This window comes from Theobroma cacao, chromosome 10, assembly GCF_053813885.1.
Source record: "Theobroma cacao isolate CCN51 chromosome 10, ASM5381388v1, whole genome shotgun sequence".
NCBI lineage: Eukaryota > Viridiplantae > Streptophyta > Magnoliopsida > Malvales > Malvaceae > Theobroma > Theobroma cacao.
In genome coordinates this window covers 5,259,225-5,277,048 of record NC_142648.1, presented here as the reverse complement: position 1 = coordinate 5,277,048, position 17,824 = coordinate 5,259,225, and the positions used below count along the sequence as shown (strand labels likewise).

General features: G+C 31.3%; 3 protein-coding genes across 6 annotated transcripts; all 3 read right to left on the bottom strand.

The window, feature by feature from the left end:
- Positions 1-4,038: 4,038 nt before the first annotated feature.
- On the bottom strand, positions 4,039-6,475 carry LOC148760303 (uncharacterized). The gene is made up of 4 exons (XM_088802769.1): positions 6,268-6,475; positions 5,704-5,750; positions 4,804-4,866; positions 4,039-4,705 (listed from the first exon to the last, which is right to left on the bottom strand). Exons 1-4 carry the CDS (start codon positions 6,473-6,475, stop codon positions 4,685-4,687), a joined length of 339 nt encoding a protein of 112 aa, XP_088658895.1. The 3' UTR covers positions 4,039-4,684.
- On the bottom strand, positions 6,119-11,219 carry LOC18586516 (UMP-CMP kinase 3-like). 4 transcript variants are annotated; one of them, XM_018128592.2, is made up of 10 exons: positions 11,132-11,219; positions 10,422-10,483; positions 10,242-10,293; positions 10,029-10,146; positions 9,369-9,525; positions 9,132-9,212; positions 8,907-9,014; positions 8,746-8,817; positions 7,505-7,561; positions 6,119-6,741 (listed from the first exon to the last, which is right to left on the bottom strand). In XM_018128592.2, exons 2-9 carry the CDS (start codon positions 10,446-10,448, stop codon positions 7,547-7,549), a joined length of 630 nt encoding a protein of 209 aa, XP_017984081.2. In that variant the 5' UTR covers positions 10,449-10,483; positions 11,132-11,219; the 3' UTR covers positions 6,119-6,741; positions 7,505-7,546. The 4 variants fall into 4 exon arrangements, with proteins under 4 accessions (XP_017984081.2, XP_017984079.2, XP_017984082.2 ...); XM_018128590.2 differs by lacking the exon at positions 6,119-6,741 and adding an exon at positions 7,220-7,393; XM_018128593.2 differs by lacking the exon at positions 6,119-6,741 and adding an exon at positions 7,220-7,389.
- Positions 11,220-12,657: 1,438 nt separating this feature from the next.
- Positions 12,658-14,433, bottom strand: LOC18586515 (protein NUCLEAR FUSION DEFECTIVE 4-like). The gene has a single exon (XM_018129038.2). It carries the CDS (start codon positions 14,431-14,433, stop codon positions 12,658-12,660), a length of 1,776 nt encoding a protein of 591 aa, XP_017984527.2.
- Positions 14,434-17,824: the final 3,391 nt, after the last annotated feature.

Sequence of the window (17,824 nt, the reverse complement as noted above, 5' to 3'; positions counted from 1 at the left end):
ACACACAGTGGCTTCTTGGGTACCATTTTTTATGGCTGCTATCTTTAAAGGCTTGTAAAATTATATCTTATGAAAATCAGTTTTTCTTAAGCCTCAATGGTTCATGATATAACAAAGATAGTTCACTTCAAGTTTTTGTATCTGTGTTCATTGCAGGTGGGATGGCATATTGAAGCGGTAAAGTGAACTGTTAAAATGAGTTTGAGTCCACCCTATCGAAATATTTTACAAACTTTACAACAAGTGTTACGCAAAGGAGAAATTTTGTATTTTATAAAGAGATTAATGAAATATATATATGGAATTCTTCATGATTTAAGAGAAAATTAACAATATCGTAATCATATTGTAAGATAATCACATTGATTTAACTTATAACTATAGTCATGTTAACATTACTCTCAAACTCAATGAGGTATGGTACATTCCAATTTAAGTTTGAAAATTAAGTCTTGAAATGGATTAGCAGCTAAATGATAGCTCCCAATGACAATATGCCAAATTTGCATCCAATCAAAAAACTTTTCACATCTTAGACTAGTTGCTTTTTTTTTTTCTATCAAAATAGATATAATTAACTTCGAAACTTCATATTTCTCTATCTTATGTTGAAATTAGTAAAACTGAAGATCATAATCAAAATCATGAAGTCAAAATTAGTAGAAACAATGACCTTATGGAAGTGCAAATGTGGCAGGACATGTGGTAGATTATGCGACAGCATATATGATAAAACACATAATTAATATATGATAAAACATGTGACAGAATATATAACAGAACATGTGACAGAATATGTAAAAGAACACATCATAAATAATTAACTTGTGACAAAAACATATGACAATTGACATGTCAAAATAGCTATCATAACAAAAGACATCAATACATAGGCAACCAACATGAGAGACAAGAGCCTTTGGGCATGAGATCATGAAACAGGAATTGTCAATGCCTAAATGGCTCCAATACCATGCTATGAAAAGAAGTGATTAATACAAAATATATTGACCATATAAGTACTCGAACATTTGATTTATTGGTTAGTACATAATTTTTTATTGAAAGAGTAAAATTCGAATTCTTTTCCCCAAATAAAAAAAAATATTAACCATATGGTGGACAATCTTTGCATCGATTTGTTGGACTACACTTAGCAACTAGGTATTGTCCAAATTGAAACCTATGCATGCCTCGTAAGGAAAAGGCATTCTCCTGCTCATGCTTGAATCTTTGGCTATCAATTAAGGGTGGAGATTTTTCCCCGTTAACGCTAGCCTCTAAATTAAGGGCAGATTGTGCTTTCTGTGAAAGCCAGTATGGTTTCCCGTAGACACGGCCATCTGTTGAGGCAAAGATTGTTGGAACGCACCCGACTACAAGATATTGCCGCTTTGAGACTAACCTTTGCGCTATTCCCAGCTACCATTTGCCCCTCTTTTTCGTTGGCAAATTGACAAGGAATGACAATTCCCCCATTTTACCTATTATTTAAAATTGATAAAAGAGTCTTCTTTAACTACACCCACATCTCCCTTTGGCATTAGTTATTTCATATCTGGAATACCTTCTAAAATTGTTAAGATTAAATTAGCCCTCATAACTTTAGAAATTTACAACCCTTCAAATATTAATGATTAAATTATAAATAAAATATTTATATTTAAATGATTAATTATTAACATTTTAAAGAAATTATAAATTATTAATATTTAAAAACAACTAATCATCATAACATTTAAATTATAAGTAAAATATTAATATTTAAATGATCAATTATTAATATTTTAAATAAATAAAAATATTAATATTTAAAAATAAAATAAAATAAAAACAAATAATAATAGTTAAAATATTAATATTTTATAATGTTAATGATTAAATCATAGATAAAATATTAATATTTAAATGATCACTTATTAATATTTTAAGTAAATTATAAATTATTTTATTAATTTTATTATGAGTTTTATTCTCATATATTAAAAAAAAAAAGCTTAGGAAAAATTAAGTACTCACTTATTAATATTTTAAATAAATTATAAATTATTAATTTTTGCAAAATAAAATAAAATAAAAATAAACAATTATAACAATTATAAAAATATTTAAATTATAAATAAAATATTTACATTTTATAATATTAATGATTTAATTATAAATAAAATATTAATACTTAAATTATCAACTATTGATAATTAAATAAATTATAAATTTTTAATATTTAAAAATAAATTATAAACTTTTAATATTTAAAAATAAAATAAATTTTTAATAATCATAATAACATTTAAATTATAAATAAAATATTTATATTTTAAAATATTGATGATTAAATTATAAATAAAATATTAATATTTTAATAATAAAATATTAATATTTTAAAAAATAAAAAATAAATAATCATAATAATATTTAAATTATAAATAAAATATTAATATTATATAACATTAATGAGTAAATTATAAATAAAATATTAACATTTAAATTATAAATTATTAATATTGTAAATAAATTATAAATTATTAATATTTAAAAAATAAAATAAAAAAATCATGAATATAATGAAAATATTTTTATTTTTTTATTTTAAAATTATTTTTACTAACCAAACACTTTAATAAATTATAATAACTATTTTTATCTTATTCTATTTATCGTACCAAACTATATAATAATTATTTTATTATATTTCTATTTAATTCTATTTATATAAAATAATTATTCTATTTTATTAATATCTATTCCGTAAATCATCCTTACCATAAGTTGAGAATCCAATCTTTGACTATAAAAAATGTAAGATCTTTCCCCCTTAAGACTCTCAAACCTCGAGCAGCCTTTTCACTACATTCTGAAAAATAAAAAAAAAAGAAGAAAAAGCTACCCATACGAAAGGAGGCTTTCCAAATTTGTACAACGACATAGTTCTTGGTAAGTGCATGTTCCAGACTCAAATACAATCTAATTTGCAAAAAGTTAGACTATAACTTTTACAATTCCAAGACTAGTAGTAAATGTGTAGCTCAATTAAGCTAGTCTTTATGGAATATATTATAGTAATTCGATATGAACCATGCAGTGGCACCAAGCATACAGGTCAATCCCATTAATGGATTTGTTTGTGTTGAGATCAGAAATTCCAATTGGATTCCGATGGTGCAGCCCATATTCATTTCTGTCCAGAAAATATCAGAAAGAGGGGAGGGGGCCTGGAAAGGTCGATACGAGTTCTCAACAACAACAGCCTTTCATTTTTAATCAATTAATATTACCAATCTCAAGCCTATTAGATCAATTACAACTTTCTTCTTGCTATAATAGTAATAAAAATTCCAATAATAATATAACATTGTTTTCAAATAATACATGTACCAATAATTTTCAGGATAGGTTGTAATGCAATTTAACTATTTACTCTCAGAATGATAATAAAAATTAAACCATAAATTAAGGTTCTTAAACATTAAACTTGAAAACTATACTATGGATTCACCTAATTACGCTCCCCTCCATTGCTTTTTTGTTTAATACTTTTTAACACATATTTAATCACAATTCATGTGTTAAAATTGATTCATAAATTGTCAAAAAATTATACTTATAAATAATGATTAAAAACGTATTAAAAAATAATAGATTCAAAAATAGTGGAAAGGATCTAGACCCGAATTCACTTTACCTTGTTGATACATGAATAATCTAACAATATATAGTGAAAATAATTTTATAGATCGGTTACTAAAATTTTTAAATTTCACAAATAAATTTATTTAGTTATCACATGTCCATTAAAATATAATTAATAATTATTAAATGAATACTTAATAATTATACAAGCCCACTTTAGTGCCCATTCATCATTGGAAGTATCAACTTTCTTAACAGTCAGGTAGCTTTTTGAAAGTTGAGACATTGTCTCAGGTAACCATTATTATTGTTTTTTTTTTTTTTCCATATTAGAAGGTTTAAGTTTGAATTCTCATCTAAACAAAATAAATAAATACAGGATTTGAATTCTCAATTCAAAAGTCCTCCAAAGTAAAACTGTAAACACCAAGGTCGAATTATTCGACTATGAAGAGCTGGTTATTTTAGCTACCTACAATTATCTAATATACACAACATATGGCTACCATTAGGCTCTGCGTACTGCATTGGCCACCTATTACCATTGTGACTTTCATCCTAATTTTTTTCAATGTGTAGTTTAAACAAGATGGTACTGATTGAATCTACTAAAGTGTATCAGCATCACTCTCTAGCTCATATCTTATTTACACAAGACAGGATCATATAGCAAGACGTAGTTCACATGCAACCCTATCAGTTACACAGGATGGCATTTTATGATGAGGTATGGCATTCAGGATGACCTAACAAAACAATCTGCAGAAGAAATTTGTCTACCTGCAGAAGAGGAATCTGCGACTAGGCGCTGTAGGTGTAGCGGGAATTCTCGTAATTTGTGAAAGTATCCATCCAAGTGCTTAACCAACTATACATACATAAGATAAAGATGTACTGGCATAAAGCTCCTAGCTAGACCTAGAGATGCATCTGGTGAAATTATATCCAGTAGTTAAATTAACGGACTTATACTTAAAGCTAGTTTAATACTAAGTACTAACTACTATAAGAAGTGAAATGAAAATAAACAAACTCACAAGGTAGCCAAATCTCCCTATGTTGCTTCTTCAAGTACCTGTATCAGACACTTATCAGAACCTCAAAGTGGGCATGGGAATGGGGCCTCGAGACCCTCCAAATATAAGGGAAAAACCATAGAAATATTGTACGCACCCATGTCAGACACATATCCTTATCCGACACACTTCCTCCAAAGTCTGAGCAACATAGAAATCCCTGATAGTTATTGTATCATCAAGACCAGCAGATGAGAGCAGGAAAGAAAACAAAACATAACATAACAGGTACTCATAATCTTAATATGTTCATGGAACAGTGGGGAGGAAGGAAAGAACTATGATTATTCAAAATAGTTGGAAAAAGAACATAAAAGGAGCATTCCATTGGTCCAGTTTAGTCCTCCATAGTTAAAATATACTTAACAATACAATTAATTGCTTGATCTCCACTCTCTCTCTCTATCTCTCACTCACTAGTTGGGTTTGATTTGATTTCATTCTCAGCAGCAATAAAATCTGTAACAATTTTTCTGGTTAATGTTGTGTACAATAATGAGAAATCCGGCAGTAGCAATGGTGTAGCATCGGTCAAGCTAGACCTAAGTAGGACCATTGGTCTCTGAATACCAGCTTTGTAATATCTTTCAAGTTAAACTTATTAATAATCATCAGTCTTGCATCCTGCAGTAAGTAACTGGCAGAGTCTGAGTAGCTAACTCATGAAGCATTAGTAAATTTTTTTTTAACATAATCTACTTCCTAATTGCTAACAAAAATCTATTTAGGTAGGATAGCTTGTTTTCCTCATTCTTATTGAAGCTTTTTCTTCCTCATTTACTTCCCATTAGCATGAATTTTTTTTTTTATCTTGCCATTGAAGTGGTGCTAGCGATGAATGGCAACACCCCAGCATTACAGTCACAACGATAAACCTTCAAATTCTTTCCATTTTCCCTTTGGGGAATGCCTTATGAGAGCTTTTATGTATTTGACGGGTGAAAAGGAGCGCTGCCATAGCTATGTTATTATAATACACACAAATATGTAAACTTACATTATTCAAATCTTTCCTTGCATTTTCCCCTGAAAGATCAACATGTTCTGTCGCAAGGAATAAGTCAACAGCAACAACCAGCAGTATTTTAAGTGGTGCCAACGATGTAATGAACTGATCAAGTAAGCTCCATTACAGAACTTTTACAAGAAACTCACTCGTACAAAGGAAATGTATTTTCAAGTTAAGACTTCAATATAGCACAGTAAAATAACAAAGGGATTGGACACCATCTTCCACAGAAAAAGTACAAGTTCAAAGGTTGGAAATCTATGTTTTCTATAAAACAAAATGACAAAACAGTTTGAGTATGCTCACTACTAACTAAAGGTAATTTGATGAGGAAGAGTACCATTCCTGAAAGAGACACATATTTGCCAACTTAAACTAGTTCACAAACTTAAAAACTAACAGAGAAGGTCAAAAGGAAATTATTATGACATTAACAGGAAAGTAAAGGGTGGCAATGTTGTTGGACTTAACAAAGAATCAGATGTGAATAAGTACAAATACAAAAAGGACAGAAGATCAAGTTGAAGCAGTCAACAGCATTGCAACATCTACCTGAAAAGTGAACAGATGCTGTGGAATTTCCATCAACGTCATGTACTTCCAATATACACCAGGAGCATGTGAACTTCTCCTCAAAGTGCCATAACTCAGAGAAATTTGTTAGTGATAATGTGAGTTTTATCTCCTTGTTCTCTCTCTCTCTCTCTCTCTCTCCAACTTCTTTATTTCTTTTGTTCTGGATTGTTACTTCAATTAACATGAATATAGATCTTTGCTCTTCAGGAAGATGGATTGAATAAGTGACATAAAACTACACTAAGTTCTATCAAGCTTCAATCTTATAAAGGATTCAAGCAATGGTGCTAATGCCAACCACTAAAAGGAAAATTTGTTGTCAGCAGATCTTTTGCTTTCACTAGCGGTTCAAGTTTGAATGAAAATAATCTTCTGTTGTAACATAAGTGGATCTTTTATTAATGTAAGAGGCAGCTCCTACCCGATGGTAGCAATTAACACGTGTCCAGCCTGCTAGAATATTTAAGCGTATTAGCAAACAGAGGCGAGCTCGTATCAAGACAAGGATAAAGCAGCAAACAATGAGGTTATGAACCACTTATTTGGAAATTTTAATATGTTCAATCATGACACAAGTACTATACACATAAATGCCACAGTTTGTGCATTGTAAGGACACAGCCTATGACGATTAATGTGCAAAGAATAAAAATCTCAGCTTTGAAGCACTCACTATGGCAAATTAAAGTGCAAAGAATAAGAATCTCTACTTTGAAGCATTCATAATGGGTAGTTAGTGCGCTAAGAATTTGAAGTACTCACTGTGGCAACTTAATGTGCAAAGAATAAGAATCTCAGCTTTGAAGCATTGGTAGTGGGAACTTTATGTGCAAAGAATAAGAATCTCAGCTTTGAAGCATTGGTAGTGGGAACTTTATGTGCAAAGAATAAGAAGTAGGCAAATACATTGGAGAAATGAGAGCATTAATTGTGATTCTAATAGTAATACTGTTATTAGAATAATAGTAAAATGACATGAATGTAAGGTATGAACCTCATCACATAAATTTTAACCTGCTAGCATGTAAAACAAATGCCAGATAACACAAAACCCTTCCACAGCAAGGCACAGTAATATGAAGCAAACTGTAATATAACCTACCTGGAGGAAAGAAACCAGTGAGAAAAAGTGTGCATAATAAAGAAAGTGCAAATCAAAGATACTTTAAAGAAAAAATGAGAAGTACTAGTCAGTATCATTCACAGATGTCACCTCTATTTAATTGCTCTTTTATCTCAGGTAGTGTTGCAACACCTAGGTGGTGACCACCTGCATAAGCAACATATATATCATTTAGAAGTGTAAGATGCAAAAGCTATGTCAACTAATCAACCAATTCTCTAGTGCTCTAAAACCCTTAAATATAAAACACTACTTGTTCACAATTGTGCAAAAGCTATTTTTTTTATATGTAATTAATCTGTTGAGAAAAATTCAAATCATCCTCCTGATACCCATTTAAACCAAAGCTATCCTAAAAACTTTTTAACAATTAATTTACAAACTTCAAATGTCAGTTGTTGACGATAAGTTACTCAAAGCAGTACATATTTCTTGAGTTCTTGTAGCAAAGGATATCTCAGCAAAAATTTCAACTTAAAACTCTGGAATGCAAAAAGGCTGTGGACACGTGCAACTCTTTTTGTGGTTTCATACCATGCTATGCATCCCCCCAATCAGATAGTTACCCTTTTCTTCCCTACAATTATTACATTTAATCATAGAGCAAGAACTTGAATAGAAATTTTCTCTTTCCTATTGGCAAGATTCTATATCCTGCTTTTTGCACAAATCTCTAATGTCAGTGAGGCAGAATTTATTCTTCCGAAACCTAAGGTGCCCGGTTCAACCTATGGATGGGTTTAACTTTTCTTGTTTCGCGTCTCAGACTATCTTCCTTTACATTTTTATTACAATAGTGTCCTCTTTCCTTGCAATGATAATTTCTTTCACATAATATTTTTCTAAAAATTTATTATATTACTTTTCCTGAGATATGGCTTCACAGCTTGACTTTGAAAAATACCATACCATCCATCACTTCAATCAAATAGGGATCCTTTTTGTTCCTATGACAAATGCATTCATTTAATAACATACCTATCACCAATACAACTATGATTCGAATGGATATTAGATAAAAGTTAGAAAACTTCAAAAGCTTCTATAATACTAATGATAATTTCTAAAGTGACGTTGCTTACCAAAGTAGAGGCTCACAATCAATTAAATAATCTTAAAACCATTTATTTTGATGTTTAAATTTACAAAAATAGTATCAAGTGAGAGGGCAATACAGTGTAGAACACACTTCGATCAATACATCAAACATGATAATTAAAGTTACACCACATAATTTTTACATTACAATATCAACCAATGCATCGATATATCCATTCCAACTTTTGTTTTCCAACAAAACGGGGCACCTAGAGAATATTACACCTCTTTACCTTCCCAACTGTTGTGGTGAAAATAACTTTAAGTGCATCAAACACCTCTTCAATGGATTTCGCAGCATCAATCTGAAGGTCAAAGCAATAACTTTTGAGTTGAGGTAAACAAATAAATCATTCAGAAAAAAACAGAACATTGCAGTGAAGAAGAATTTCACCTCTCGAACCTTCCCCCTGGCCTTATAGTACTCAATTACAGGAAGACTGGACTCTTCAAACACCTTAAATCGCTTCCTTATTGTTTCAATGTTATCATCTTCTCTTCCCTTCATTACCAAGAAAAAGAAAAATAGATTAAAGAACAAAAAATTATGCAAGAGAGAAGAAACAAGGAAATCGTCTAATTCAAACCAATAGAAATCTGTCAGAGAGCATCAACTAACCTGGTTTCTGTTCAGAATACGCCTCTCCATTTCTTCTTGAGGGCAATTAAAAAACAGGACAAACTCCGGCTCAATCTTAGTCTGCAGAACCACCAAGTTTTCAGCATGTAATTGAAGTCATTTTAAACTCTTTGGTTTAGATAGCATACCTAACTGAATGATGCTGAGACAAGGTAGAAGACATGCACATGGATATATAAACAGAAAAATTATATGAATAAAGAATAATAGACTCACAACAGCTTCAAATGCTGCACGGTTTTCTTCGTTACGAGGAAAACCATCAATTAGGAACTTGTTATTACCACTTTCCAACATTGCTTTTTGAAGAAGCTCAATTGTTACCTCAGAAGGAACAATCTTTCCTTCATTCATCATGTTTTGAATCATGGTTCTGCAAACCAAAAGAAAATAATGCATTACATTTGCACAAAGCCAACAATAAAGAATACTCTACATGGAAAATGGTTTCAAGGAAAACAACTGATTCATACATGAACATGCATCCCTTCCCTTCTGCCCTTAATGTCACTATGCAACAAACATGTAAAACATGGAGTTCAGTTTCAGGAACCAAAAGAGGTGTGTCCTTAGAATTTAATCAGAATAGATGATGCAAATGAGCCCATACAAAAACTGCAAGGATAAAATTTATTTTCCTCTAACAAACTTGCCAGTTAAAAATCTTCCATGTACACAGTCTTATTTTGGAAAATCAGAACGGATCCCAACAAAGACAAGCTACACATGATGTGCAGGAATTATTGCAACATTAGAAACAATCCTCTTAAGTCAAAAAAGTTCATAGGTTGCATATTGATGCTAAATTTCAAATTTGCCTAGAATGCAAAAAGAAATGAATGCACGTCTAACTTTTACAGGGGACACATGCCATACCCATTTTCAGAACCAGAGTTACATTCTGCTCGAAGAAGATCTCCAGCGCTCAGATGGGTATAACCAAAGTGTTGCACAATATTTGCACACTGGGTGCCTTTCCCACTACCCGGACCACCTTATCAATCAACAACAAAATTAACTGGCTGAAAAGGGTAAATTTAAAACTAGTAAAAGTCACAACAAAAAGGAAAAAGAAAAAAAAAGGCTTACCTAAAACAAAAACCACTATGGGCTTTCTCTCAGCCAACCTAACAGTTACATCCTGCATTTAGATACTTTCTTCATAAGCTAATGCCATCTAAGAAAGATGATTCCATGGCAAAAGATTCTTCTTTGTTTCCCCTTTTTACAACAATAAGATCAACAGATAAATTCCATGATGCCTATTACCTTGCTTGCAGCATCGGCAGTTCCCATTAGTAAAATAGCCACTTAAAGGCTACACGTGTAAACTGCATAAATCCAATAAATAACTAAACAAAACGTATGTGCAAACACAAATACATAACTACTGCAGACAAATCACTCTTAACATCTAAGAAAAGGAACAAATACATCATTTTGCATAAAAAATCTCCCAAATAAAACATAATGATCTGTTTAAGTTTCCCATTCAAGATTAATAAAAAGTAATTTAAAGCCTCTATGCGTATAAAATGCATAAATCCAAAAAAGAAGAAGAAGAAGCAAATACAAATACATAACTGTGCAAACAAATCAGTCTAGCACACAAGAAACGAAACAAATCCATCAGTTTGCTTCGAAAGCCTTCCAAATAAAACGCAATGATTCTGTTCATTTTGCACACAAGATTCCAGAATTCAAAACAAAGTAGAAGAGCTGCATATTTAAAACCGCACTAAAAAAAAAAAGGACATAGCTAAATTTGCGAAAAATCACAAATTCCAGATTCAATTCAAACGTTATTAAACAGCCAAAAATTTAATTAGTTCGAATCAAAATTAGCTAAACCCTAGAGTGATCGACTCTTTTACACATATTTGAAATCAGAAGATAGGTTAAGGCCAAAGTTTGGCTGCCACTAAAATCACCGCGAAGAAACAAAAGAGAGAGAGAGAGAGAGAGAGAGGAAAGCTTACCTTAAGGAGAAAGGAGAAAGGAGAGAATGGAGGGAAAGGAGACTTGATCAAAAAGTGCGAGCGCAGGCTTTTAAATAGACGAGTTTTAGACTTTAGTCCGAGTGGAAGGGTATATTTGGAAAATCATGAGTATAAATTTTGCGAGTAAATTATATGTGTAATTCTTAAAATTTGAAGACCATGCTATGGTCCCGCACCGAAGTTCATAAATTACGGTTTCATGTTTTCAATTTAAATTTAAATATGGGATGTGTGATACTATTTCGATTTTTACATTTTGAAAAATAATTTTATATATATTTTTAATTTTTTAATTTGTATAATATAATATGAAGTTTTTAAAATTGAAATTAAATAAAAAATTTTAAACAAATAAGTAAGATGTGGCCAATTAACATTTATAAGATGTCACGGATTATCTTTTTCCCCACTTAAGATCAAGATTTCTTTAATTTCTTGTTCCAACTGTAAACTCTATGAATGCGTTATCCCATAACCAATTAACCATGGATCAAAGTACTGGTTTATTCCATTGAAGCCTGTCTCTGCAGTCCATATATATACTGGTCTTTTAAGCTTGAAATGTTTTTTTTTTTCTTTTTTCTGAAAGAGATTTAATGAGTTGGCTTCCTCTTAGCTCTAGCTGGTTTGTTAAAAAGGGTACCTTAAAAACTTCTTTTCTTTTTAAGAATCGAGGCAATAAAGAAGATGGAATATGCAGTTTGCTACAGTCCTCAACCCAAAAAAAGTGTGCTGCCTCAGTACCATCTCTTGGAATATGTGTTACAACCGATGGACGTGGGAAATCACCTTAATTGATAGCTGGCATTGTAATGCTCACCATCCAAAGTGACCTTCCATTCCCATGCTGCAGCTATTTCTAATTAATGGGGTTTGATGGCTGCAAAAGCTTTGATGCTTCGACGACAAGAGAAGCTGCCCCTGCCTGCAACTTTGCCATCTTGTTCTTGAAAACCACTATGTTTAAACAGCCAGTCAGGCAGAAGACAGGATAGCTATCCGGCAAGGTGAAAGTTTTAGCATACCACAGGTATACACAATTGAATTGAAACATCAGTTTTCTCAAATACCAGGAAAATACAAAAGAACGATAGAGCCCTCCACCTGGAAACCATCTTTTGTGAATGCAAGATTGCCCCAACTTTTCCTTAGTCAACAAACGTTGAGTTTGTTTCTGCCATTAAAATAGTTAGGTTTTCAGACCTTTCTCTAATTTTGAGGGCATGAATCCACCTAATTTTCTCCTTTTTCCTGTCCTTTTAACTTGAAAATTTAAAAGAACAAAGACCTTAATATCACTAATCTATTATAACCAGCAAGAGCAAAGTAGCCCTGCAATTGACTTGGGGCAGTGCCATTGCATTATCTAAACAACCTTTGGCTCAAAGTTCAACGCATTGCACAATCAACAAATTAAAAAACAAATAAAAGAAAAGGACAGAAAAATGCAAAAAAAAAAAAAAAATTACAGTGAATTGGATTTTTTTTGTTACACTTTAGTCCCCTTACTTTTTCACCTCTTGGATCTCCTGTGCTTGTTTCAAAGCCATTTCCTTCTCATTTGCTTCCATTTCATCCCTGAATCTCTTATAGATATCTCCCCTATAGTATTTACGAGTTCTCGCAACCAAAATCAGTGTAACAAAAAATGCACAGAAGTTAGCGGCAGCAAGAATTAAGAAAGATAGCCTGTAACATTGTTTTCCCATGCAAGTCAATTCCTTCACCATTGATCTTGTCAATCCCTTTGCTGCCAGCTGCTTCAATGCCTCTCTATCATAAAGTTTCCCAACAACTCTCACATTAAGTACGTATGACCCAAGAGGGCTTGCTAACTGGGAACAGTTGAAAAGAGTTGAGTAATATTTCAATCCGAAAAGCTCAGATACAATGGTGAAGAGCAATGTGAGTTGTGCTCCATATGAGAATCCTAAAACCAAAGAAGCAGGATAAACAGAACCAGGCCAGGGAAAGGCGATAAGTAAATCTCCAACGGCAGATAACAAAAGGGCAAATGCCATTATTGATGGTCGAGGTACTTTGTACTTCAACAGAATCTTTTCAGAGACAAATCCGGCGAAAACTCTACCAAAATAATTCCATATGCTAAGTAGGGAAACAAACGTAGAAATGGTAAGTTGTGGATAGCCCAAGGATTCACCAATTTGGCCTAGATTGTCCACTGCTGTTAAGCTGCAACCCAATCCACAAAATGTAGCAACAAAAAGAAGCAACATGTCTGCACTAGTAAGGGCTTGGAGAATGGTGTAATCTTGACCTCTTTTAGGTCGCTTGCAAATATTTGTGCAGCACGAGTCTTCCTGATTCTTCATCACTATCTCGGTCTCTGTACATTCTGGTTCTATCTCAGATTTTGATACCGTCTCAGTCGGTGGTGTTGCCTCAACAATGATACTAGTGGGGGTGGTGATTTGTTTCCTATGCTTCCAAGTATAATATTCTTCTCTTATGGCAATGGCAAGGGGTGAAAACAACATCACACAGACTACAACTGCACTTAATACATAACCAATACGGGGAAACGTAACCTTTTTCTGAGCAATGGTTAGTCCCATGAGCAACAAAGCTAGAATAACTGAAATTGTTAAGTATTCATGAAACACTTTATGTTCATTAGGATGTCTGGAGATCTTCATTATTCTAATGTTGTAAACAAAAACCAAAGAAATAGCAGCCGGTAGCCAACCAATCAGCAGAATCAATGACTTTGAATCATTCCCATAGATAGCATAATAAAGCTGTGTAAACAGAGCTCCACTCAGCCCTACAAAACCCTTCATAAGCCCTAGCATTATCCCTCTACTTTCTGGGAAGTTTTTCACACAAGTAACTAGTGAACCTGTATTGGCAAAGTTTTGTGAATTTGCACCAATGCAAATATATGCACACATATGCCATACCTGTGGGGTGGGAATTTTTTTGGTCACGGCGCACCATATCATAAAATAACCGGCAAAATTCATGACTGCACCTACTAGCAAGACGAACCACGTCGGAGTTACCTCAGCTAGGAGGCCGGAGAGGACTCCAACATTGGCTCCAAGGTCCTTGAATGTGCTCATCAGGTTGAGTGTGGATTGATCATAGCCTAAAGTCGCTTTAATATCCTTGGAATAGACACCAAAAAGATACGTTGCACCAGCACCTGCCATGATTAAGAAGGATGCAAACATCATGAACCATCTGCCATTGATGACTTGACACAAGAAACGGCAGCAGCCACAGCCGGAACCGCCATTGTTGGTGGTGGTGACCACCATGGTGTGTTGCTTGTAAACCTGTTGATATTGAACTTAATTTCTGGCAGAAGGGTGAGTGAAAATTTTTGAGAATTATTAAGGAAGGGAAACGCTAGGCTAGGGTTATATATATAAAACTAATTATAAAATAGAAGATACGGATAAGAAGATAACAAATTTTGTTAAGATAAAAAAGGAAATTTTATCCTTAAAAATATTCGAATTTGAGAAAAATCAGAGTCCTGGATAGGTTGGAAGGCAGGTTTTAATGATACAACAAAAGAATTTCAAATCTGAAAGATTTTTGAGAGAGATTAGATTTGGCTTTTTCAATATGGAAAAGTGTCCCAGATGGGTGGGAAGGAAGGTTTAGTTTAGTTGAATTGGTATATTTCTTTATTATTTACTTTTCTTTGTTTTTTTTTTTCTAAATTGCGGTATATATGGAAGTTGAGAAAATTCACTATGAAGTCATTCAATATAAAAGGATTTATTTTTTTTACTATTATTTTATATATAATCAGTGGCATTATTAAATTCTACAATCGAGATTAGAATATTATTATAAAATTTTTTAGTTATCATATTAATTTATTAATAATTTTAATGAAGTATGTAACAATTTTTATATCCCACCCTTGATAAGTAATTTTCTGTTTATATTATAGACTAATAATGCTGGAAAAGGTTTCTAAATTATTTTTAAAAAATTTTAAATTTTTTTTATTTTTTATGAGTTCAATTAAATCACATTACTTTTATTTTGAATCAAATAATTCTTTATCATTAACAGTCGATTAATTGTTATTAATTAAAATATCACTTATCATTTTATATCTCATAACAATATTGTAATGATGAGGAAAATGATAAAAAAATAATTATATCATCATACCACATTAATATGTCATATTATCATACATATTATGTCATGTATTATAAAATGATAAATGATATTTTATAATTTTTTTAATTCAAAATAAAATAAGTTTAATTAAGTGTAATAAAATAATAACTTTTTTAGTTCAAACTTTTTTTTTAAAGTTTTCTTTATCAAATGTAAAAGGCAAAGAGTAATGGGAATTACAAAATTACTGGTGGTAGAATTAGACGAAAGAATCTAATATTTTATTTTTACAACTAGAAAAAATGATTTTGAAATTTAAACTTTTTTTCATCCAACAAAAATTCGAAGGAAACAAGAATTAGTTAGAACTAAAATTAAGATTTCTTAAAATGGTTAACCCTAGACCTGGGAACCCCTTTATAAATTATATACACCTTTTGTTATCATTGCTTCCTGAGTAATTTCTCGACATTTCTTTGCTTTGCTTGTTAATCATCGGACCAATTCTTTCATAGGTCCACCTTTATTTTTTTTTAATTTTTGTTGACATCTATAATTATGTCTATATATCTTTAATCTATATTTATCTATAACATTGATATAATTATCGAAAATGGTTCGCAAAGTGATCCGATATTTGAATCAATGCTTAAATCGTGTATTTAATTTTTTTTATTTACATATATTTATAAATATATAATGCGTAATTATATATTTAAAAAATAAATGGTTTAAAATTATATACAAACATAATACTTGATTCGATAGTTATACAGGCTTCGATAAGAAAACCAACCTGTATTTATACAAGATTGGTTTTATTCTTTCTATTAAAAATAGGTTAATGCGAAAATTAGAAATATTTACAAGTTTTTTTTAAAGAATCTTTAATTCAAATATTATTCTATTTTTTATAGAATGTGTCATATATATATATATATATAAAGAAAAATATAAAAAAAAACTCTAAAAAAGTCAAATTTTCCTACGTATACCTACCTATATATTAATCTATCCTTGCCTCAAAATATGCATTTGACACATGAAAATACTTGGTTTTAAGCCTCATCCTATAAACCTTATTGCAGTATAAATTGCAATTAATTTAATTATAATTAACTAATAATTAATTACTCTAATTACTTATAATTTTTTAAGAAAGAAAAATATTGCTCTACTCTTGTTAATCATATAACTAAAAACATTACGGGTTACACATGACAAAGTAACCCGCGAACCACACATGACAACGGAACTAGTATCTACAAAAACATAAATGTAGGTAAAATTTTTAATTGATGAACAAGGACAATGTCATCTATTATATTTCTGATTAACTTATCATTAGAAATGAAATTCTATTATAATTTTGAATTTTGAATTTTAATTATTAATAGACTTTGAATTTATTTTGAATTGCTTTCCTTAATTTAAAATGAACTCATCAAGAGTTGAGGGGGCAGCCTTGGCAGTTACTTGTCCCTGATTAAGAGGTAACAAATTACCTTGATTGTTGTCACACAATTTAAGATTATTCAAACAAGATATGGTATTCTGGTTTTAGGTCAAGGTGGTGCCCTGAAATTTCTATGGCATTTCCTGTCAGGCAAATATCGCTGGGCAGTTCAACTTTTCTTCATATTTAAATAATTAGCAAGGCCAGTCATCGTAGTTGTTATCATAAACTACTTCCATTTTCTTATCCATCAATGTTGACATCTGCTTGCTCTCTGTTTTTCTATTTTCTTTGTTATGGCCAATGGGAGATAATTATAGCTTCCCATTGTTTGGTTACTTTGAGAAACATGAACATGAGATAATGGACGTGCATTCATTTTGTTATATAAATTGAGAGAAAAAAATACACATAATAAGTAAAAATTAATTAAAATTTAATATACTTGTGTATTTGAAATAGTATAAGGAGATTAATTTCATATTTAATTACAAATAGAAATAGGTATTTCACAAGTTCACCACTCAATAAAAATTGATCAAATTTATGAATATTTCGATTAATTTGATGAGGTGGTAATATTTTTAAGAAAATTACCACCTCTATAATATACAATTTCTTCATTTTTATAATTTTTTTTCTCTCTCTACCTAGACATTCTCTCTCCGTATCTCATTAAATTTTTTCTACCGCAGACGACGACGGCAAACAGCATAGCAAGTCGAACGTTCCTGGACCAAATCCCTTTACTACGAACATTCCCAACAACATAAACAAAGACAAACTTATTAAGATTAACATTATCAGCAGCAAAACCCCTTTTAAAAATAGGTATATAAAAAGAGCTACTTGTAGTGACAGATTTAAACATTGTTTAAAGAGGTATTGCAAGCATGGTTTTCAAGTATAGGTGGATTTTCTTTGAACTTTTATGCATTTAGAGCAAATTCAACACATCAACTCATGAAATTGATCAATGTTTTCTTTGCTTTTTTATGCAAGACAACGTCTTCTTCAAAGCTTTGGCTCTCTTTTTCTTGCTTTCATGTGTAATGAAATGTCCACTTTCCAAAGACACTAGATTTGCAACAAAGAAATCAAATATACTG

Bases quoted from the DNA above. Each gene is read 5' to 3' on its own strand.
- LOC148760303 (XM_088802769.1), bottom strand. From the start codon at position 6,475: ATGTTAATTGAAGTAACAATCCAGAACAAAAGAAATAAAGAAGTTGGA. The intron at 5,751-6,267 runs GTAGATGTTGCA...TCCTTGCGACAG, and splicing joins AGCATCTGTTCACTTTTCAG to AACATGTTGATCTTTCAGGG. The intron at 4,867-5,703 runs GTAAGTTTACAT...AATAACTATCAG, and splicing joins CAAGGAAAGATTTGAATAAT to GGATTTCTATGTTGCTCAGA.
- LOC18586516 (XM_018128589.2), bottom strand. From the start codon at position 10,448: ATGGGAACTGCCGATGCTGCAAGCAAG. The intron at 10,294-10,421 runs GTAATAGGCATC...ATCTAAATGCAG, and splicing joins CTGCCGATGCTGCAAGCAAG to GATGTAACTGTTAGGTTGGC. The intron at 9,213-9,368 runs GTGAGTCTATTA...GTGGTTCTGCAG, and splicing joins GTGCAGCATTTGAAGCTGTT to ACTAAGATTGAGCCGGAGTT.
- LOC18586515 (XM_018129038.2), bottom strand. From the start codon at position 14,433: ATGGTGGTCACCACCACCAACAATGGCGGTTCCGGCTGTGGCTGCTGC.